The sequence below is a fragment of the Gymnogyps californianus genome, chromosome 3 (assembly GCF_018139145.2).
Source record: "Gymnogyps californianus isolate 813 chromosome 3, ASM1813914v2, whole genome shotgun sequence".
NCBI lineage: Eukaryota > Metazoa > Chordata > Aves > Accipitriformes > Cathartidae > Gymnogyps > Gymnogyps californianus.
In genome coordinates, this window is record NC_059473.1 from 34,542,147 (window position 1) to 34,565,721 (window position 23,575).

At 49.8% G+C, this 23,575-nt stretch overlaps 1 protein-coding gene across 1 annotated transcript in view; it reads left to right on the forward strand.

Annotated features, from left to right (window-relative positions):
- Positions 1-23,575, forward strand: part of MDGA1 (MAM domain containing glycosylphosphatidylinositol anchor 1) — a 146,379-nt gene that overhangs the window by 107,542 nt on the left and 15,262 nt on the right. The window contains exons 11-14 of the mRNA XM_050894416.1: positions 7,210-7,387; positions 8,477-8,500; positions 15,789-15,941; positions 17,734-17,868. Coding sequence (XP_050750373.1) covers positions 7,210-7,387; positions 8,477-8,500; positions 15,789-15,941; positions 17,734-17,868 — 490 coding nt within the window. The remainder of the gene's footprint in view (positions 1-7,209; positions 7,388-8,476; positions 8,501-15,788; positions 15,942-17,733; positions 17,869-23,575) is intronic.

The following is a 23,575-nucleotide window of genomic DNA, read 5'->3' on the forward strand; positions in this document are numbered from 1 at the left end:
ACTTACCTAAATGGCTTTTCCAGAGTGGGCAGGCATATTCCCCAAGGCTGATACCAGCCAGTCAGATCAGAACCCCCTATTAGGATTGTGCTGCTGAAATTTTGTGCAGCTGACACCAGGTTGGGAGGCAATGCCACCTCAGTGAAGGATCGGGATACCGTAAGGAAGATCTGAAAGATGGAAAACTACTTGAGTGGTTCACGTGGGATGAAATGCAGTGGTACAAATGCAAGGTCATGCGTGCAGAGAGTGCTATCAGAGGAATCTGCTACAGGCTGGGAGCTCATCAGTGGGAAATGACTGAAGTGGAGGAATGATGTGGGTGAGTGAGTTGACTTCAAGGAGCTCCTGGTAAGATGCAGGTGTGAGAAAGGGCAAATGTACTCCTAGGTGAAGCCTGAGGTACTTAGAGGCAAGGTGGAGAAGTGCTGCTGCATCCTATGTGCAGGGCTGGGATACCGAACTCCAGCAAGTGGGATCATGCAGAAAAGGATTACAGAGTAGATCAGGGACAATGAGAGTCTGTGTTACAAGAGGAGGCACAGAGTGCTCAGCTTGTTTAGCCTAGCAAAGCAAAGGCTGAGAGGTGGTGTGATTGCTGTCTATAAAAACATCAGAGGGTCAAGCAGCAGGGAGGGAAAAGGGCCATTTAAGCTAAAGGACAATATTGGCACAAGATCAACTGGGTGCAAGCTGCTTGTGAATAAATTCAGGCTGGAAATGAGAACATTAGGGCGATCAGGCTCTGGAACAGCCGTCCAGCGGGAGGAGCAGGCCGAATGGGAACGACTTTTAAGATGGGATGTGGTACATTCATAAAATCAATAAGCAGAGGTAGCCCCTGTGGTGACAGGGGACTGGGCTCTGTCAGCCAGGAGTGTACTTTCCCTGCTGTGTCCCTGAACATGGCCGTGCTTTCCCCTTCTCTGAACTCCTGGAGAATAGGAGGGGGCTGCCAGCGCAGAGGGGTTTTATCCCTCTGCCAAAAGAGAGCAAGAATCACATCTGTGGTGTTCAATTGCAATGTCAAAGACAAACCGTCTTCCTCTGCTCTGCCCTGTAGTGCCAAGGTGACATCAAGGATTAGAATCTCAATCCATTGCTGTGTGTCAGAAAGTGAATGGGAAGAAGTGGGAGAGAAGGGCCAGATTTATGGCGCATTTCTCCATCATTGTGGAAAATATTGGAGCCTCATGTTCAGGAGAGGTTCCTAAAATTCCCTGTCCCCACCTCCCTCCTGCCCCTGTTTCTGAGCATTTTTCATTCCTCTTTTCCCAAGGAATTTGCAATGATCTTATTTCTACCCATGGAACTCATCTCCTGGGCTCTCATTCTCCAGCAATGGAGAATGGGTCTGGCCCTTGGATAATTTGCTCTCAATCTTTGACACTGTAAACTCTGACACACATAAATCCTGTCATCATCTTTTCCTTTTTTTTTTTAACTTTAAGAAGTCCATGGCATGTAAACTCTTTGAAGTTACCTCTCTGCAAGACATTGTGTAGCTTTGGAGGTGCAGTTGGGGCAGAAATTGAGGGCAAGGCATGTCTGCTGAGGTAGCAGGGTATTTTGCATTGCAGAGCCCCGTGTTCATCTCAGGAGTTGTTACCAGCGCCATAACAAAGCTCAGCCCCTTCCACTCCCTAGGATGGGGTGCTTGGGAGTATCTTTCCTGGCTGTCACTAGTTTAAGGCCACAGACACTGCCAGTCCCATCAGGTTGAGGTCAATGGTGTGATTGTTTCTGGTCTTTGTGAACAACACTCCCTTTGGAAGGGAGCAGCTGTGTCTTAGCTGGACTTCATGGCAGTTGCAGCCACAGGGGAAATCTGATGTGAGATGATGTCTGCAGCGCTCTAGGACAGAGCTATGTAATGTATCCAAGACTCTTGCCAACAGGCTGAACTGGTAAAAATGAGAGGCTCTCACACCGTGAGTGGTATTGCCCATCAGAGGAAAAGTGCCCTTCCACTGCTGTCACCTTCTCCTGGCCCCTGGACCATGCTCAACAGGGATGTCTATGCCTGATGAGAAACTGGGCAGCTTGGCTGAGACTGACTGTTTTCCTGGGCACATGAGAGAGACAGATGCCCTCACACCTACTGCTGCCAGGGCATGGAGCTTTGATGACCGCCTTGATTGCTGGTTGTTTGAAGAGTGCAGCCCACCAGCTGCATGGGCAGTTGAAGATTATTTTGTCCACGTTATTGCCCCGTGCTTCTTTCAGACCTTTTTGAGATACCTGCGCTTCCTGCACACCACCAGGCTCCCCATGGCTCCTGGTCCCATGCACATCTGCTCTTGAGAGTGTCCTGACACTCACAGATGAGAGAGGAGGGGTGGCGTGGGGGCGACTCAGCCTAACGCCCCACCTGCACGTGTGCCAGAGACAGCACTTGTCTGTTGTGCTCCTCTGTGGAGCTGTACAGGGAGCGAGGAAGAGCCTGTCGTAGGGAGGGAGCCTGCGTGCGAGGCTGCTGTGCCACACCAGCCTGCCTTTGTCTGCCATCTCCTCTCCCTTCGGAGAGGCCGGCGTGGCTGGGGATGGGAGCTGGGAGCTTTCCCAGCAGCCCATATCTGCGGTTAGCTGGCGAGGATGGAGTGGGAGCATGGGCAGCCACCCTGGTCTCGTTTGCGCTGCAGGAAGGAGCAGGTGGGGGAATTTGAATGAGGTTCAGAAAAAAGGGAGAGAGAGTGAGCGTGTCTGGAAAGGATTTGGAGGGGAGGTACTGGAAAGCAGAGCTAGCGCTCGTGCCCTGAGCTGAGAAGTTGCTGAAGAAGCGGGACAAGTAAGGAGAGAGTGGCAGGAGCGAATAGTAATGCTGGGAAGCTGGGTGCCCGCAGACCAGTTCCTTTGCTCCGATCAGCTTGTTGGGGAATCTGCATGATTTTAGTGTACGTTTTTCTAGCTGGTGTTTGCAACAATTCCCTGGGGCTTGGTGATGAAACAGGTTTTCTTTCTAATTTCTCAAACAAGCATGCATAGCTGCTTAATGTGCAGCTGGTTGTGAGACCACATGTGTGGCTACACAGGTCACACCAAGTCCCAGCACAGGTAGGTTATCATGGTCTTGTGAATCTGTGGTGCGGTTTGTTGAGCAGGACTGCAACATTAACTGTTGACAGATGTGTTTATTAATATCCTTTGGCTTTATTATGTCTATTAGACGATATGTACCTGGCTTAAACAGTATTCAGTCTGAAAACAACATCCTTTTTTCCTTTAACAGCCTACATAAACAGAAAATGTAGATGTGGCAGTGTCATACTTTGGACCCCTCTGCTGTGACAGCATCCTAGCTGGGATGGAAGCAGGGGGCAGGGGTAGTGTGGCATCCTGCTTTTCTCTCTGAGGTTCTTGGTGTGTGTTCCTGGACCATGAGCTGGCTCGGCTGGCCACAGTGGGACGAGCACTCTCTAAGCATCATGAGCCAGCTCAGACGATAAGATGGGGGACTGGGCAGACAGTACCTACCAACAGAATGTGATGGTGAAGAATGAGAAAGGGCAGACCTAGTTTGCAGGTCCTGGAGGCTTGATGGCTAAGTACATATGAGCATGTGAGTGTTCTCTCCCTTGGTTGCTAATACTGCTTACAAGTGACAGGTGCACACTGTGCATATGAATAAATACGTTCCACACGGGACTGATTTTGCCCTTTGTAAGGTGTTTTTAGTGAACCCATTCTGCAAGAACGTTCTCCCCTCTGCAGCCTGTGTGATATTCGCAGCCAGCTGGTAGAAACTGTGGGTTTGTTTGTTTTTTCCCTTCCCGTCCCCTTCCTCTGATTATTGGAAATGAAAGGAGGTGAAGGCAGAGATGAGGCTGTGCATTGCGCTGTGCTCTTGTTCTGGCCCCACTGGCAGCATCCCGAGCCTTGTGATGAATGAGCTTGTTGCGTGAGATCCTCCACTGAGGCTTCAGCATCTCTAATAAGGTGGCCAGCGTTTCACTGTCCTCTGCGCCTGCCTCTGCTTTATTAACTGCACCGCAGCAATATTAAGCTGGAGCACTGTGCCAGCGTGATCAGAAAGAGGAAGGAGGCTGAGGAGGGGGTGGAGGGAAGAAGATACCAGGGTAACATGGGAGAAGAGCATGCACGGAGCAGGAGAATGAGGGCAGCAGCAGGCGATTGAAGCAGAGGATTAAAAAATGGGTTCCTGTTGGACTGATGCATGCAGCTCTGCACAAACCTGCTGCTGGCAATCAGGGAGGCAAAGGATGCTTAGGGAGGGGGAGGCAGAGCCAGACTTTGGCCTTAATGTTTCTGTCTGCTGGACCTGTGCTAGTGACTGCAAGCCGGCACCTGCTCTGTGTGCACAGAGCCAGCGGCTGGCTGGAGCTGTGCCCTTTTTCTCCCTTGCAGTAATTTCATGCCCTTTAAACTGTGCTGGCAGTGCATCTGGCCCTTTCTCCTGACGGCTGCAGCTAGCCCAGGGGAGACATTTGGCCAGTGCTGCTTTTCACCCAGAAGAGCCAGTCTTTCCAAAGACATCCCAGGCTAGTTCTGTTGGGATGCCAGGACTGTAGGCACTATAGTAAGGATGTGCGGAGGGCAGCCTTGCTGGCAGCCAGTTGCTGTGTCTGTCCAAGTTGCAGGTTGAATAGAGGCAGGACACAGGCTGAGAGAAGAGTTGCGTCTGAAGTACTTGGTGGAGGGAAAAGACCCTCGCAAAACTTTTCCCCTATGCTCCAAGAGGAGGTATGTGCCGGGCCCCGGCTGTGCCTTTCCCATTACCTAGTGATCCAAGTCTCTCCTGGGAAGCAGGACAGTTGTGACCCATTGGGGGGCATATGTGCCTTTATTGATTTCTGTTTCACAGCCAAACCTGAGTGGCAGCCAGGTATTTATTTGGTTAAATGCATGTGCCCCTGAGGATAGACTCAACTGGGGAATCTAGAGCTTTGCAGTCCAGACTGGAGGCTGATTTCTCAGTTTGTCCTGGATTAGGTGATGTGGGAGAGTAAATGATTTGACATTGCTCCCAGAGGATTTAGATACCCAAATTCCACCTAACTCCCAGCTGAGGTGGAATTTGCACTGTCTGAATCTCACCCTCGGGCTTCTCTCTGACTCTCCATTTTGTTTCTCTTCTAAAGGTTATGTCTAGACGAGGGAAATGGCTCCTGACCTCCTCCTATTTGCTGGCTGCCTTCCCAGCGCCCCGGCTCATGGCAGCCTGCGGGGAGGAGCTGCCACCAGCCCCTCCAGTCAGGCTCTGCTCCCCAAAAAGCCCCATGCCAGGAGCCGTACCACTCCAGCCTCCTGCTTCTGGCTTGTGACCCCTCCTCTCCTCTCCTCCCAGATAATTGGGGGTCTGGTGCTAATGATCCCAGGTGAAATCGCTGCCACTGGGAGCCAGCTCCGCTCTTGCTTGGCAGAGTGGCGGTGCAGAGGGCTGGCAGATGGGAGGGCTGAGCGGTAGGCATGCCAGTTGGATCGGCACCCAGCTTGCGTGCGTGCGGATGGGGCGTTGTTGATACGAATGGATCCTGGCAGCGTTCCGGTGCCAAGCTCATGCTTGGTTCCCAGAGGCTCTGCCCTGGTCCTGCCCGCTGGGATTGCTCCCAGGTGCCTCGCAGGAAGGCACCGAGCTGGGGGAAGGCACTGGAGCAGTTCCCGGCCCTCTGACCCATCTTGGCCGGGGGAGGAGGAGGACGGTGCAGAAAGCAGTTCCTCAAGCAACTTGCACCCTGATCTGTTTAGGTACAAAGGTCTCTTTTAGGTACAATCTGTAAGGCAGGTGCAAAGTTATTGTTTACTGTGAAAACCACATGCAGCCACGGGTTCCCAGGGGCCAGTCCCTGCCCCTTTGCTTGGGAGCACAGTCCAAACTGTGGGCAGGTCACCTCAGGTGAGGAGGTGGGTCGTTGGGTCCTGGCCATGTTGGAAATGAACAGGCCTCCGGCACGGGAAGCTCTCCAGTGGCAGCCGCTGCTTCTGAGTTTGAACTTACAGTTCTGTACATTAGGGCTGGAGGCAGGCAGAGGAGGGATTGCACGTGATTGTTTTTACCAAGTGCCACATCTGCATTGCTCCCCTGCCCTGCCTTGCTGATGGCCTTCGCTCCTGCCGCGACCTCACTCCATCTTGCCCCACACTCTCCACATGGACAGATTTGCTGTAAACCTTCCTCCCTGCATCCCTGTTCCAGTAAACCTGTAACTTCAGAGTTCATGAAAAACACTGAGCCTGTCTATCAGGAGAATTGCCTTTGCGATGAAACCTGTCAGCCTAGAGGATATATCAGAGGCAGAAGAAGGCTTAGTGTCTGGGACAGTGAACACTGGGCCATGGAAAGCCCTGCCAAAGGTCTTTTTACCAGGACCAGCATCCCCAATAACATATCTTGCCACAAGGATCCAGGCACCGCACAGCAACAGGCAGGAAATTGTATCTTCACAATGCAATCCTTGTTCTTGTCCTTCCCCCGCCAAGCAAGCATGACTGTGGCAGGGAAGTTTCACTGACATGTAATTCATCATTTTTAGTGGTGGTGATTTTGACAATGATATTTTTCCCATTGTTTTCTTGAAAATTCCCTGCTGCCTTAGCAAACTGAACAATGTTCAGCCGGTATGGTTCAGCTAGCATGGTTTAGCTCCTTCCTCTGTAGGCATTAGACAAAGAGGAAGCCTATGAGTGACTCCAGAGGACCACTGACTTGAACTAGACCCCTTGCTCTTGTCTGTGGCGGCAGCATGGGCTGGGATTCAAGGGTGGATCCTGTGGAAGGGTGCTGAGGAAGCATGGCAGTAGACAGGTCCCAGCGAGGCACCAAATGAAATGCCACGGGGCCCAGGCAGCAAATGAATGAATTCTGCAGCAGTGATTGTGAACTGAAGGGTATCTTGGCAAAATGCCATGCTGTGTGTGCACAGGTGCACTAATGGAGGTGAGTTGGGTTCATTCCTCCCCTCTTGGAGACGTTGGTTCTGACACAGAGTTGCTCCAGGACCTCTGGTTCAAGTTGTCCCCCCATTCAGGAGGACCCCAAGGCTTCCCTTCAGGTTGAGCTCAGGCTCTTGATCACTGTTCTGTACCAGGGGTGGGAATTTTCAAATCAATTCTGCATGAAGATGTCATTGATAAACCAGGTGTACTTGTCTGTATAAGAAGAGGAGGAATAGGGTGTTAGATGGTGGATAGGATCCCTCAGGTTTCCAGTTTCAGGATTTTCATAACACTGTGGGTTCTTTTTCTATGCAGTTGGCTCAGAGAAACACCATCCAAACCTTCATTCCTGTGCAGAAAATGGAGAAAGGCCTGTTGCTGGAGCACATCTTGCCCAACCTGAAAGTGCCTCAGAGCTATGAAGTTCGCCTGACACCCATCACCAGCTTTGGGGCTGGAGATATGGCTGCCCGCATCATCCGGTACATGGAACGTAGGTGTCTCCTCCTCGGTCCTGGCTACGAGAGCAGGTCCGAGCCTCTAGCCTAGGGACATGGGCATGCGTAGATGTTGTCTTCTGTGACCCTTGGGTGGATCTCTCTGCTCTATGGAGTTTTGATGGCACGGTGCTATCACATTTGGCCATATTTTGGCTGTTGCCATCAATGCAGAGCACTGGATAGAGACCTCTGAGGGTGAGTCTCCACTCATCCTTCACTCAGCAGCTCTGACTCATGCTCTCTGCTCTGTGGGCAGGAGAGCCCCAAAACCCCAGTCCCTCGTGAGGCCGTGCTGCAGCTTCCCATCGTACAGTGGCGTATTTTAGAGGACAGCCACTGGACATTGCATATTAGCCACATGCCCGTAAAAGTAAGAGGATTTCAGGGGGCTTCAGTTCTTTCCAGAGCTGAATGCACAGTTCCTTTCCTAACTAGTCACTAGTAAACCTGTAGCTCTGTCCAATACCCTGAATCCCAGATCATCCCATTGATATACATTGACCATGCTTCTCTCCCCGGCATCCCAAGAGCTCACAACTCTCCCCATTCCCACAACCTTATGATTTCTTTACTCCCCTCAGGAGTTTGGACCCTGCATTTCAGCACAAAGTACAGATCCCTCTCCTCTTTGTTTGCATGATTTCACACAACCCTCTTGTCCCATGGAGTGACAATGTGTCTGGTGTCCCCAGCATACCTGTTGTCTCAGACTTCCACAGTGTCTCAAACTGTTTTGATGTCCCTCTTAGATACCCAGCTTTGATATCTAAGTGGGTGCTATCCCAGTGGGTGCTCCAGAAAGAAACTACTTGCGTTGCCAGAAGGGTTCCCCTGTGCAATCCCAGGATCACCCCTTAGGTGGGGTTTTCTTAAGGTCTGTTGCTGCTTGGATCAGAGAGTCAGCATCTTGTTCCATCACCAAGGCAGACACCGAGCACTGCTGTTTCACAGGGATGCTGCTAGGAGATTTGTGCATCTCTGACCTTTCTTGATGTGTTTGTTTTATTTTCAGACTTTCATTGTGATTTGCGATTTGAGGGAGTACTAGCTGTTCTGACTTGTTTTTCTGTTTCCTCTTCCAGCAATCAACTATCCCAACCCAACAGGTAAGCAACAAGACCTTTGTATTTATGTTCTGAATGTAATGCATGTTAGTCAAGTGCTCCAGCAGATCAGGCAAGCCAAACAGCTGGAATACACAGCTGACTTTGTCAAATCTTTTTCCCCGAAAGAGGATGAAATTGTATACACTAATGCTTCCAGTAAGTAATGCCATTTGTTGTACCTCTGGTTATTGCCAGGAGATATGCACCAGAAATATGCCTCCCACTCACACCTGATGTCTCTGTGGCTGGATAGGCTGTGATCTTGAACCCACCCTCCACCTAACATTAGCAATCTGCATCCAGTAAGCAGGTTATTAAATGTTCCCCAAAATATCTGTGTTTGAGGAATGTATATCCCCCATCCTCTTCTGACCAGGAAAGACACCACTTGACATCTCTGCAGGCTGGTGTGGAGCAGTCTCCAGCTCAGATCTGGTTCCTCTTGCAAACTCCTTGAGCACAGTCCCTTTCTTCTTCCCCTCCAGTGTCATTAGTGTTTACTTGCTTATTTACCTTCTGGTCATTCCTGCTAAGATGCAGGCCCATCTTTATTGAGAACACAGAGTTCCCATTGATTTTGAGAGCAGAATACACAACATCTCAGAATGATGGTCTTTAACAAGAACATGATGGTGCCCATCGAGCGTAAAAGAGGATTTCTAGCATGCCGTAAGTAGTAGTGGAGTGATCTTCAGGGGATGAAACAAAGTCCCTTTACTTTGATTGTTGGATATAAGCCCAGGCAAAGCTCTTGGGCAGAGATGGGCAGACGACTTGCTGGTGGGCCATGGGGAGCAGGTGGTTCCATGTAGCTGTTTCTTTCTCCCTGTTTCCAGCTGCTGAGTCAGCATTCAGTCTTTTTATATATTACTCTGTGTATGTGCAGGCAAGTGCTACTGCTGCACTGCAGGGTAGCAGTGGGAAGGAAAAGCCAGGATTAGGCAATGGCAGCCAGGAATCAGGGTATGGGGTTATCTTGTTAAGGCAGCCACGAGGCATTCACTCTTGCAAGTTCGCACTCTGAGGATGGTTTGATGAACCATACTCTGCATGAGAGCAGGAGCTTCTTATAGAGTCAGAGAGATTTTGTGGCTCTAATTCCTGATTCCCTTTGCTTTGCTTTTCCCCACTTTCTGATCCTCTTTAAACATTCTCCATAGAAGACTCGCTGGGAAACACTGAGCGTATTGCCAGGGACCCACTCCAGAATGTGTCCCTCGGTACTCGCTGGAGGAGGCAAGCATCCCAGCCCACAGGTGGAAGTGACAAAATCTGGCCTTTTGCCACTTGCTTTTACACTACATAAATCACTGGTAAAGCCAGAGCAACGTCGGTCCTAATTGTGTCAATCTCTTGGGGTCTCTGTAAACTGAGCCTTCAGACTGCTTGCCTCGGGTTGCTTTGGCAGCTTGACTGAGACCAGAACGACTGCATTAAATTTGCCTATGGTGGAGGATAACTCAGCCATGCTTGTATTTTCATGCAGTAAACCCAACACTTAGGGTTTCTCCTTGATACAAGTTACCCAGCCTGTGGTGGGTATTGGGACCTCTAGGCCAGTCATCAGGGTCCTGCCCGTGAGTTCATGCCTTGAGATTGACTGCCTAAAGTTGCAGCCACCACACTTGCTGTCAGAAATGCACCTTTCTTTCAGACCTGCTGCCAGTGAAATATGAGCCCAAAGGCTCTTAGCTCTCTCTCTGGGCCACAGCTCAGTTCCCAGACTCTCATCCCAGTAACATGGAAATCCCTGCTACTACCTCTTATTTTCCCACTTCCCCTGCTACCACTGCCTCCAGGGAAAAGGATTGGGACAGGATTGTAAAGGTATCCTCACGCTAGGCTGCCCAGCCAAATTCTGGGAGCAAACATTGAGAGCTCTCGTGAAAGGCAAAGATTAGATGATTAATGCCTCTGGCAGCCTGCTCCAAGGGCATGCACAATGGTGATTAATTTACAAACTCTCAGAGTCACTTAATACAATTATTTCTTCATGCATTTTCTCTTTCAGCCTAATAAGATGTTAATGACATTGGGGCAGGCATGCATGTGGCATGGTTACAGAGCCAGGTCCTGGGGTTATAAAGCAAAAGCAAAGTAAAAGCAGAGGAAGTGAACAAAAGACATTGAGGATTTCAGATATTTAGAGGGTAGCAGTAAGACTGACCGTAACTTTTAAAAATTGGTTAATCTGGTTCTAAAAACCAGAATTTATCTTTAAAAAACTGTCTTAGAATTATCTTAATTCTAAGGTATTACATTAAAGATCTCTTAGAATAACTGATCATTTTAATTTCATGACTAAGTTCCAGTGCTGGGGAACCAGCTCTGTCCTTCTTACCTCTCCCCTGCAATTTCATTTGGATATAGCCTTCACTTTTTAACCCAAACCCTGCAGTGCTGCCCTGCAAACTATTCCAGCTCATCAGCAGTGGATGGTTTGGTTTCCCTGGTTCTAGCAGATGTAGCCTTGCAACCTTGGTGATGAGGGCATTAAGCAGCATATGGGATTGCTGGTTTTTTTTTCTCTTGGCCAGTGTGTCTTGCCCTTCCAGAGCAGCAACACTATTTTTCATGTTCTGCAGTCTGGCTGTGTGTGGTGCTAAAATGTTTTGGGATCATGGACAAGTGTGGTGGGTGGTGATCAGTACCAGATGCTGGTTGTTGTAGATTACCCTGGCTCATTGCTTACTGTCTAGTGCTTGTGTGTCCTGTCTCTGATAATGCCTCACAGTCCAGAGGAATCTGAGGAATTCCCACATGTTCCCCGGGTATGAACATGTGGGAATGAGATGTGAGCCTGGTGTTTAGAGTTGGATTCCTCAAATCTGCATCCATTCCTCAGGAATGTGTGTAACACAAAGGTTAAAAAAGGTGACTGCCATGAATTCCTTGTATCGTGATGGCAAATAGGATTGTCTGGGCCATATTATCCCCTTGTCGCAGATGGAGATATTAAAGCAGATGGCAATCCAGTATGACCCAACCAGTTACGGTATTGTGAAGCTTTCTTCCATTACTGGTTATAAATGCTTTAGAAACTTGCCATGGAAAAGGCTGTTAAATGCTTTTTCTTAGATCACAATGCACTTTGAGGTCGCAATACAGTTTTCATTGTCTTCATCTTCTAGATGGGGAAACTGATCTCCAGAGAGAAAGTGACAGCCTGTGGGTCATGCAGCAGGTCTGCAACAGAGCTGAGGCTCAGAGCATGGTCCCTTATGCTCCAAGCCAGTTTCAGTCATCAGACCACAGCTAAATGACGAAGGCAATTTTATTCAAGTGCGCTCCATCTGCTATTCACCCATAGTCTGCAGCTAGAATAGGATTATTATTTTTTGCATTCATCTGGCAGCCAGAAATTCAGGACCAGGAATGGCTTCCCCCTAAGGACTTGAAATGAAAACCTCCATTATGTTTCTCAAGAAGGTAAAGCAACAAGAAATGCTAATAGCCATGGCAGAGGGTCTCTCCCCTGGGAATGCAGGGAGGTGTCTGTAACCAGGAGCAAACATCTCTGTACTTTGAGCTGCTGCTACTGCAAAGCCTGCCAAGGAAATCTGTTTGGTGAAGACAGCGCTAACTCCAGCCTTTGAGAAGCCGGCTCCCCTGCCACCTCCATCTCACCTGTAACAATCCAGAGAACAACTTCTGTGTTCAATATTTAAATCCACTCTTTAATTTTTAAACAGGAAGCTTCCTTTGCGCCGCAGTGCTAAGCCAGGATCCCTGGCAGATGGTGTGAGTCTGCAAGAAGGTTTGCTTCGCACAGCCGAGGTCAGCAGTTAGATCACTGCTGTAGCCTCTGAGACACAGCAGGTCCTTTAAAGGTTTTCTTTTTGGCTGGATCTGCCAGGTTTCTCCTTGTGAGCCTTTCTGATAACCATCCAGAGGTGACGTGCTGGCGGTGTCCCAAACCACACCGAACACCTCCTAGTTATTCTGGGCACCTCCACTTCTAGCTCGGAGAAGCGCCAGAGCTTTGCTTTCCTGTGGGTTGTTTTAAACCAAAGGACCAGGAGTCAGTGCACTTGGGTTCTGTTTCCAGCTTTGGCACTGCCTGCTGTGACCTTAAACGTGTGTCTCTGTACTTTGGTGCATCTGTTTCCTCATGTGTAACGCAGGAGATACAGAGAAAGAGGCATTGCTACCTCATAGAGATGTTAAAAAGTCTTGTTCATTACTTGTTGCAAAGTGCCTTGAGATCCCAAGCTAAGCAGAGGCAATGTGCTGTAGTTATAAACTCCCGCACAGCAAATGGTGTTGCACATAAGCTTGATCATGTTGTGGCATCTGTCATGCATAGGACCCTTCTCTGTTTTATGCTCTCTGCTAGAAGTGTTGCCTTCTGGAAGTAGCTACATCTGAGTGAGAGGAGAGGATGGAGTCAGGGCCCTGTTTTGGCATTAAAAGAGCTCTCTTCAAGCTTTCGAGTCGTCTTCTCTGAGCAGTCTCATCCCATGGGTGTGTGGGGCTTCTTACAAATGAGGCACAGCAATGCGTCAGCTAGCACAACCAGGCCTTGGTGCTAAGCTGGGAATACTGTTCTCAGTCCTCTTGTCTTGCACAGCTCACTGATCTCCACCTGAGCTTGGGCTTTCTCCTTAATGTGCCTCTCCTTTGGTTTCTGTGCCTCATCCTTTGTGGGTTTGCTCCCTCTCAATCAGTTGGCTGGCCTCTGTGTTACAGCTTTCAGCTCTGCTTTCCACCTGATAGTCCCTGTTAAGGGAATTTTGTGCTGGAGAAAGATGTCACCTTTCTCCTCTGAAGGTCCACATGCACAACAGGGTCAGAGGTGCAAACCACCCTGGTCCCTTTGATTGCAAAAGGACAGTCATAGTGGATCCTGCTGTGTAGGGTAATGCCATTGTAAGAGAAAACTTGTGTCTTCTAACTGCAGCTGGCAACCTGTGAGCTGGAGCCACGCAAATGTTTGTCTTCGGTCCGATGGAGAGAAGCCAGGGGTGTTAGACCAACCCAGCAATATCAGAAAGCTTGCGGGCTCCAGCCCTTGCTCCGAGGACCAGTGGGTACCTGGTACAGTCATGAACTCCCTTCTCTCAGCCACGAGGGCTGGGGAAGGACCCTTAGAAGCTGCTTTCTCACCCTTTTTCCCCTCCATCTCCTTGTGCTGTGGACGAAAGAGGCCACCCCCATTCCACATAGTTGCCCTGCCTCCAACCCCGCAAGCATCTGCCCCATTATCTGCTCCCCGCTCCTCTCTCCTCCCTCAGCTCCAGCGGCCGTGTGGCCCCCTGTGCTCGGCACTGCGGAGCAGTGGCTAATTTGGATTAGGATGCTAATTAGAAATGAGCAGATTGAACGGTAAGCACTTAGCCAGGGATAATCAGCAGTTAAGTGGCCAGCCCAACAGAGCTCCCAGTGGCTGTGCTCAGCTCGCAGGAGCAGCGTTTGCTGCTGAGCTTACAGAAAACCCAGCTGCCCTGGTCCGTGAACCAAGCCCTTGGCTTGCAGCACAGTGCCCAACCTGTGGTGGTGAAGACCTTTCTGCGGGCCACAGCCCGAGGCTGCCTCCTCTTTTCTCACTGCTGGGATGCTGGAGAGAGACAGGCAAGAAGGGGGAACCCATTTCCCTACCACAGGGGTGTGCAGGCTTTGTGTGCATCTGTTTGGATGACGGTCGTTTTCATTTCCAAATGGGAGGGGATGGGGAGGGCCTTAGCTGCAGGGTAGGAACCAGGAGGTGCAGCATCTCAGAGTGAAGATGCTGTTCATTACATGGGTAGTCTCTCCTCTCTGGTACAAGATGGCAGATTTTGGTGTGCATGGTAGGTGTGTGAAGCTCCTACCATCACAACGTACCATGTCTGGAGCTTTTGGCCCTGGCTTTGCAGAAAGCTTCCCTTGCCCATCCCATCCTTGGCACCCAGCCCATAGGTTGCTGACGCTGCTCTGCCCTACATGTCTTGCCAGAGTCACCCATGCTAGGACAGAGAGCCTCCTGTCTAGGAACCAGAGCAAACCACCACTGAAGATACAGGAATGAAGGAGCCCAAGTAGGCATTTGGGCTTCTCTTCATCTGGGCATGATAACAGGAACAGTGTGGGGGGTAAACCCCAAAAAGTTGAGTCTTGCACCAGCATGCCATGGATGAGGTTTCTAGCACATCCCAAGCCCTTAGCAAGAGCCTTGTTTTCCTTTCTATATGTGTTCTTTCACGGCTTTTAAGTACTTTATCTTTCAGTTTCATAGCACACCTCCTTGCTCTTATATAAAGGCAGAAGGTAAAGAGATCTGTGCTTACTGTGTCTGCGCCACTCGCAAGGTCTGAGATCCCACTCAGCCCATTCTCCAGCTCCGGTTTCTGCTCAGGGACCTTTCAGACCACAAAGCAATTTTCACATCGGGTCTTGGACCTGTTTTCTCTTTCTCTTCTGCCTGTTTCCTCCATCCCTCTCCTACTGTGTCAGCAGTGTAAAGCTGGTTCTTGGCCTTTGTTTTTGTGGCTCAGGAACTACCTTTTTACCACAAAGGTTACCATCTTCAGCCTGGTCAAGTCCAATTCATTCCAATCTCTGCAATTCTATATTGGGTTATGTCTATGCACAGGATTTTTCGCCTGTCTTTCTTACAATATTGCTGTAGGGTGTGACTGTCTTGTGGTAGTAATAAAACCGAGCCCTATTGAACATGTGGTTGATCCTACACAAAAATCTTTTACCTACATGACTTATTTTGTTAGGGGAACCAGCATAAGCTGCAATATCAAATGTGCCTTTTAGCTGATATAAATTGGATGTACTCTAGCTAAATGACACATTTGTAGCACTGAGCTGACCTCTTCTCCACAGCTGATTTTTTTCATGTGTGCCATAGTTTAGTTTAATATATAGCCCAAAGGGGGGTCATCTGCTGGTGCTTTTTCCTCTCTCCTGGGGAAATTATTCTACCATCAAGTTGTTTAAAAGCCCTTGTGGCCTGTTTGCCTTCAATGCTCTTTTTGCCCTCAGTGCTCTTTTTACCCTCCTCTATGTTTGCCCCCTCAGACCTCCCAGCAGAATCTCTCTTTAGCCCTAATAGCCTTCTTCCATTTCGTCAGACCATCACGTCCATCAACTTGGATTAACCCTTCCCTAATCATACTAATCACGGATATATTCCTTTTCAGCCTCCTCCCGATGTCGAGGGCTGCCCATCTGTCCCCGACTTGATGCGGAGCCTCAGTGGTGACATAGCAGTGCTGTGAGACTTGCTACAAGCACCCAGGCAGCCTTGGGGAGGAGGTTTGAAAAGCGGCAGCTGACCAGCCCCTTCCGTTCCCCACAGATAACACCTGCCGCTTTGAGGACGAGAAGATCTGCGGCTTCGTGCAGGACAAGATGGACAACTTTGACTGGACCCGGCAGAACGCCCTGACCCAGAACCCCAAGCGCACCGTCAACACAGGGCCCCCCACGGACATCAGCGGTACGCCGGAGGGTAGGCACATGTCTGGGTTTCTTTTGGCTTGGCTGTGGAGGCGAGATGCATGCCATCGCTTGTCAGGAGTCCTATGGCTCTGGGAGCTGCTGGAGTGCTGATCTGCTTTCCACACAACACGCTTCTCCTCCGCACGGGGTTCAGGGAGCAGGCAGTTAATTTGCATGTTACTGATCGGCATTAAACACACAATTAAAACGCCCACGACTTTGTTTAAGGGAATAGTGTGAGCATTAGTTCGTGTTACCAGCTAATTGCCTGCTGCCTAATGCCCTTGTCCCATCTGATGCTTGTTTTGAAGTCAAAAAAGGATAAACAAGTAGGAGAACATCTCTAAGGCCTAGAAACGGCCCTACTGGTTTTAGCCAGCTGTTTCCTCAAAGAAGGTCTTGGGAAGGCAAACAGATCTCCTTAGTACCAAGCAGGAGCATGAGAGACCAGGCAGGAGCTGCCTGTGGGGTGGTAGCAAGTGCCTCACCTCTAGCTGGATGAGGACTCCTCACACTCTTCCCCTGCTGCAGCGTGGGGTCCCTCCCACGGGGGTCAGCCCTCCATGAGCTTCTCCAATGCGAGTCCTTTCCACGGGCTGCAGTCCTCCACGAACTGCTCCAGCGTGGGCTTTCCCACGGAGTCACGGCCTTCTCCGGGCCCAGCTACCTGCTCCACCGTGGGGTCCTCTACGGGCTGCAGGGGAATCTCTGCTCCACCATTAACCTCCATGGGCTGCAGGGGGACAGCCTGCCATCTCACCACGGGCTGCAGGGGAATCTCTGCTCTGGCACACCTCCTCCCTCGCCTTCTTCGCTGACCTCGGTGTCTGCACGGTTGTTTTTCTCACATCCTACTCCTCTCTCCACTGCAGCTCTTTTTTTTTTTTTTTGAGCAGTCTTTCCCCTTCTTAAATATGCTATCACAGAGGCACTACCACCATTGCTGATGGGCTTGGCCTTGGCCAGCGGCGGGTCCGAGTTGGAGCCGAGGAAGCTTCTAGTAGCTTCTCACAGGAGCCACCCCTGTAGCTCCTCCCCCGCTACACAAACCCCCGCCACACAAACCCAACACGCCCATGCTAGCTGTGCATGGAGTACATGCTCCCATTTTAGCTGGATATTACTTTCCCCTTTCTCTAATGAGGAGAGTAAATTTGTATGCAAGCACAAATCTTTGAACTCAGAAAAAATGGGAAACATCCAATGGCCAGCTAAGGAAACGGCTTTTCCCATTAGCGTTCAGTACACCAGCCTGATCGAGCATTGAAAACGATGCCAACAAATTAAATAGCTAATCTGTTCCTCCCTGGGTTGTTAACAACTACTTTGGTATTGTTCTCTTTAGACAACAATATTGTTTAGGCGAGATATACCGAATCCTCTCTCCCTCTGCTTGAGGCAGAAAAATTAGGCTGGAATGGTTTCTCCCTCCTCTTTCTGGTTTTCTCCTTACACAGTGCAGTCAGCTCTGGGGCTCCTCATGCTGCAGGAGAAAGGCTTATTTTGCACCCAGACAGAGGTGTGTGTGCATGTTCAGGGACTCATTTGCTGCATGCGCTCACAGCAGGTCTGCCGATGCCCGTCTCTCCTGCTCTCCCCTAAATACTGCAGAGGCAGGGGAGGCACTGCGGACATCCTGCAAGTGTCTCTGGCCGGGACCACAGTGGGTGCAGAGCGGATGGGAAGAGCAAGTCCATGTCTCTCAGAGGAGGAGTGGTCTCCCAGCCTCCAGCTTCCCATCGCTTGAAGAAGGGTGACGCAGTGCACGTTGCCTTTCCCCACCTTTCCCTCTTGTTCTGTAGGTTATTACATGTTCATCGAGGCGTCCCGGCCCCGGGTGACGGGAGACAAAGCCCGGCTCATCAGCCCCCTCTACAACATTACTGCCAAGTATTACTGTGTCTCCTTCTACTACCACATGTACGGGAAGCACATCGGTGAGTACCCTCCAGGGATGGGTAACCCCAGCCTAGTGCAGGCTGTTGGGGAAGACCTCCAGCCTCTTGCTCTGTCAGCTGTGCCTGCAGCCAGCGGTTCAGGAGGATGGGAGTCTCACTCCAGTGCTCAAAGCGCCAGGGTGGGCTGCTGCTTTCAGATACTTGTCCCTTACCCACACCCCAGCAGTGTCAGGGTTGCGAGGCTGTTGCAGCCCATCCTCGGGGCAGCATCTTGCAGTCAGCCATCACCCCTTCCCTTCTGGCTCACTCCTCCTCCAGCATAAGGCTCCCTGCCCTCCACAAAAAAGAGCATTGTACCTGTGTGCACACTTTTTCCCCGCTCACGGCCACAGCCACCTTGCTTCAGGCAGCAGGACACCAGGTGAACAGTCTGTCCATAAGAGAGGAGACAGAGGTACAGGGGGTTTGTGGGACCGGAGGGCTCTGTGGTGGCCACAGCTATTTTGGGGTGGGTAGGATGTGTGTTCCCTCAGCTGTGCCAAGGGGCTGTCTGCTCTGCCTGACTCCCTCCTCTCTAACTGTAAGCCTACAAGTGCAGTGAGCACCCCAGAAGCGCCTGGCAAACTAATGAGTTTCCATATCCAGTCAAGGAGCAATTGCTAATTCGTCACCTCTTGATTATAATTTCATTAATTTGAATAATAGATGCACTCTTCCCACAGCACACTGGGTTATTAATCACCTGCTGGACTGGAGCCTGACTGAAAAATCAGGGCCCAGGCAGGAATGTGTCCGCCCTTCAATAAACGGGGTTAATTAACAGCTCTCTGCTCAGCACCGTTGATGTCGTTGGGAGGGAACATGCTCCTGACTCTGGCCGCCATGTCTCCGTGTGCGTGTGGCACGGCAGAAAGGTTAAGCTGCAAAATCTGGGATCTCCTTCTCTCAGTGGGGGCGAGGCCGAAACCCTGACCCCGTGGGTACCGGGGGGTAAGGGCTGGGCTGCGGTTCACTGAGCAGGTCTCCATCTCGGTCTTTGCTCTGAGGGCTCATATTTGCTGTTTGCACTTAGGGTCCAGCTCGGTCAGAGGTGTTTGCACACACCTGTATTCCCCCTGCGGACAGGCTGCTCCGTGCTGTCTTCACGCTGGGGGTGGCAGGTTGCTCAGGCAGAGCACTGTCAGCGTCGGTTCACACCAAGTTTTCCCTGGACCTGCTGGTCCTGCTTAGCTGACAGAGTCCAGCTCTTAAATGCTGGCTGGCAAACTCCCTTGTTCCCTGCAGTTGTCCGTTGCGGTCAGTCAGCCTTGCTGCCTAATTCCTGCACGTCTTCTCCTGGAGGCTTTGAAAGGGATCTCATTCTTTGTGATTGCTATGAAGGGTGGCCCAGACCAGTGGGAGACTGGCAAGGAAAGAAGATGTGGAGGGAGGAGGCCTCTCTTGCTTTGTTTCCTTTAGGAATACAGCTGTGTGTCACATTTCCAAGTTCATTTCACGGGGAAAGTAAAAGCCCGTCAGCTTTTGCTTGCTTTTGGAAGAGAGCTCTGTTTTACAGCTCTCATGTGGTGGTCTGTCTGAAGGTGGGGTGGACTGGACATACCAGGGAATCAATTCATTACAGGTTTTTAGCTTTTAGCTTTTTATCTCTTCATTCATTTGCTCCACCCACAAATTGCCCAGAGGAAAAGATACAGTGACTCCCAAGACTAAGAAAGCTGCTGAGTGCCATTTTCTGTTCCTCGGCTTCAGGCGTCTTTTGTATCTGTTGATTTTTCCCTTCATACTCAATGTTGCTGCCCCTGCCTGCTCCCCATTTTCCCCTTATTGCACAGAGGGGCGGATAAATTTGTGCGAGGTGGATAGACTCTTTAATGCCATATGATGATTTCCAGGGTGGGTGCTGCTGAGCTGAGAGCGAATAAATTATTTTAAAATTAGACTGAATAGATAGAGCCAGAGAATGAAAGAGAAAGAAATGAGAAAAAGTTCTTTTTCTCTTGGCCTGTGGAATATGTGGCTTGGTCTAGCGAACCCACAATATATCTGTTTGCAAATTGAAATTCAGTACCTTGTATCTGCTCTCTACTCTGGAGTTTCTTTCAGGGCCAGTCATGATATTCTGTAATCATTTTGGCTTCACTTCTGCGTATCAGGGCACCAGGGTGAAACTGAGACCTCTCCAGGAAAAATCAGAATGCCTAGTAATCCTAAAATTGTCTGGTTTTCATCATTCCCGCTATCCTACTTACTAACTCTTACGTTGCTTGGTCTTTTTCCTTACTGCCCCGCTGGCAGCACTCTGGCATAGCTCTCCTCATCCCTGTACATGCACGAACGAACCCGCATTTGGGACACGCTGTTTCACCAGCAGGTCTAATGGCTCGATCTACATTTCTAATGCACATTGGTTACTCCCTGGCTGGTTTTGCTTGTGCGGAGGTTGTGAAACCCTGCCAGAAAGCTTTAGCTTGTTCAGATGGTGCCAGGCTCGATTGCCCTTGGTGGCTGAAGTCCTCTCAGAGTCCCCTGGGGAGGTGGCAGCCTGCCTGAGGGCAAAGCAAGTTTCTTCAGCTGTTCTTCTTTAGCCCTGGGTTGTAGGATAGTGCCCCCTCTCAGATACAGGGCTCCTCGCTAGGACTTCTGTCAAATGAGGAGACAGACCCCGACCTCCTACCTGTATCACATATGCGAGAATATGAAGGTAAAGATGAGGTGGCTACAACCCTGGGCCATGTCTTGCTTCCCATATAGCCAGCTATTCCTGATGCCTGCAGTCACGGCCCCAACCCCAGGCTCACCTAGTGCCAGCCCAGTCCTACCAAGGCAGATGCCAGCCATGCTGAGCCAACTGTAGCATTTAGCAAAAGCGTATCAGATTGCTCCTGTTGGCAGACAGTGCCAGCAAGAGGACATCTCCCAGCCCAAGCCTCTCCTAGCAGCTCCAGCTCCATCATGGAGCAAACCGAAGCTCTGTCACTATGAAAAGAAGCCGTATAAAATCCCGACATTTATTTATTTTTTTAATAACCCTTTTATTACCTCTTCCCCCCCTCTACAGAACTTGAAAGCTGGTTTACTCTCACAATTTGACTATAAAATATCCATAGCCATCCAGGCAAATCTTCCCTGGGAGAGTTCCCAGACACTGCTCGTTTATAATAGATATGACGAAAGAGAGAAACAGAATACAAATGGAGCGTTTGTAGCCATGGTATAAAATATTCAGTGACTAGCAGAGCAGGGTGATGTTGAATATCTCTCAGCTGATGAGAGAGCAGGGTGAAGGGGAGCTCCCTGGAGGCAATTCCTGTTCTTCTGGAGTTATTTGGTCATTGGTTTTCCTTCTTCCAGCCCCCTCTGGAATGAGCGTTCGCATTGCCCTATGATCCTGCCAGCCCAAACACAAAAATCAGGGGGAGGGGAAGGAAAGAAATCCTGTTTCCACCAGGCATTCAAGAACGAGGGTGTCTTGCTTGCAGCAGGCACAGATATATCCAATGAGGAATTGCTTGCTTTCTTCAGGAGAGGAAGCTAGCCACGGCAGGCAGCGACCAGTCACCAAGTTCAAAAAGCCTCTTTCTCGAGTTGGCTTGGTGAGTCAGCATCACAGCTGGGAGCAGATGCTCAAGTCCTTGCTTCAGCCATCAGACTCCTCTTCCTCCCTTCCCAGGGGGTCCCTGGGAGGGGGATGCTTTGAGGGGACAGTGTCACTGACAGACTGCTCCCACCACAGTCCCCTGCCACCTCTCTCTCACGTCTCCTAGCTCAGTGGTAGCCAGGTTATGATCTGCACAGCCTCCTGCCCACTGTTGGATGCTCTCGCAGACCCCACAGCAAGAGAGGCCTTCATGGTCAGACAGCAGGAGGAAGGTTGCTCAGAGGGACAAGGAAATTTCAGTCACAGTGGATTTAGCTTTTTGTGTGGCTGTTGTGGTCCCCATGGTACACAGCGATTGCTAACGCTATAGCTCCCTATCATCTCGTGAACCAGTGACTGTACTCATGGGGAAAATGCTTGGGTCAAAGAGTTTACTTGCTCACAGGGGTACCTACATAAAAGCAGTGATGTAGGATGTACCCAAGCAGCATTTTTTTAGCCTCCTTCTGATTTGTGAGCTCACTGGTAGACCCTTTTCAAACTATGTTTGCTGTGTTTTTAATAGCAGTAGTCACTGCACACAGGCTGATGACGAGATAAGGCCTCAGAGAGGGGAGAAGGCAAAGACCCCACCTCGCCCTGGGGTACCTCCCAAGATGGGACTGTTCAGATGCTTCCTGTAGTGAAACTGGCAAGTCTTGGGCTTCAAAAGCTGGGCCTGATTGAATGCAATGTCTCAAGATCCTGCTCTTGGCTTGCAATTTTTGTACTGTGAGCCTCCTTTCTGCACTAGCCGTGTCAAGGTCTTACCTTGGTCAGTTCCTCTCCCAGAAATCAGGGAACAGGCTTATTTTCTGGCATGTGTCCGGCATCTGTGAAACTCATGGAGAGTTAAAGGTGCTGTTGTTCCTGCTTATTGCTGACACAGACCTTATCTGACCACCCCAGCTAAGTCTAGCCTATGTATAATCAGGATGGGAAGCTTCCAATGAAATTGTAAACTACTCGCTGCTCTCTACAGCTTCTTGAGGAGGGGAAGTAGAGAGGGAGGTGCTGATCTTTTCTCCCTGATATCCAGTGACAGGATGCATGGGAATGGTTCAAAGCTGCATTAGGGGAGGATCAGACTAGATATTAGGAAACATTTCTTTACTGAGAGGGTGGTCAGACACTGGAAGAGGCTTCCTAGAGAGGTGATCAAAATGGTCAGGCAGTTGGACTAGATGATGGTTGTAGGTCCCTTCCAACTGAACTATTCTTTTTCTTTTTCTTTTCTTTTCTTTTCCTTTTCCTTTTTTTTTTTTTTTTTTTTTTTTTTTTCTTTTCCTTTTCCTTTTCCTTTTCCTTTTCATATTCTACTCTATTCTGTTCTATTCTAAGATACTGTGGGGAACAGTGCTTGGGGCTGATTAAGAGGGATTTTGGTTCTGAGTCACTAGAAACAATGAGACCTGATCAGATCACTTGCCACAGCATCCAAGTGCAAGAAAGCCATGAGCTGTTTCACAGAGGTAATTCGGTTGTAGGCAGGCCACTTACTTACACTGGTGGTGTCACCACTGGCACACTCCTGCTGAGTAGGAAACACAGATCTGGAAGGCCTGCCAAACTGAATTGCTTCTTTACTTCTTCAACTCCGATAATGCAACCAGTGCAAAGGTGTGTCTGAGAGGTCGTGGTGGATGATCACACATAGGAGCCAGTGTTCGCACGGATGCCATGTGGCTGCATCTTGTTTCTGACAAGTGACAGTAGTCAGAACTGTCAGGTCACACAGATTGATAGGTACCAGCTATGTCAATGTAAAAGCAATCTGAATCATGAAGACATCCTTTTTGTAAGGTTCAACATCGTAGCTCCCTCGTTCCTACCCAAACGTTGTTTATGAATACAGCATCCTGCTACTGCACACAGTTATACAGGTGGCACCCTGGAGGTAGCTGCATTCTGTTGGATTTATAAAGTTTGCCTTATATACAAAGGCATCATTCCTGAAATCCATGCCATTATCTCCAGTGCAATAACTACATCGTAGAGATTACATCACTGAATTGATTGAGGGGAGGCTGATTTTCCTAATGAGTATGATTCACTTCCCTCTAGGCTCTTGAAAACAAGTTGCAGTTAGAGTTAAGTGAACAGTTTGTA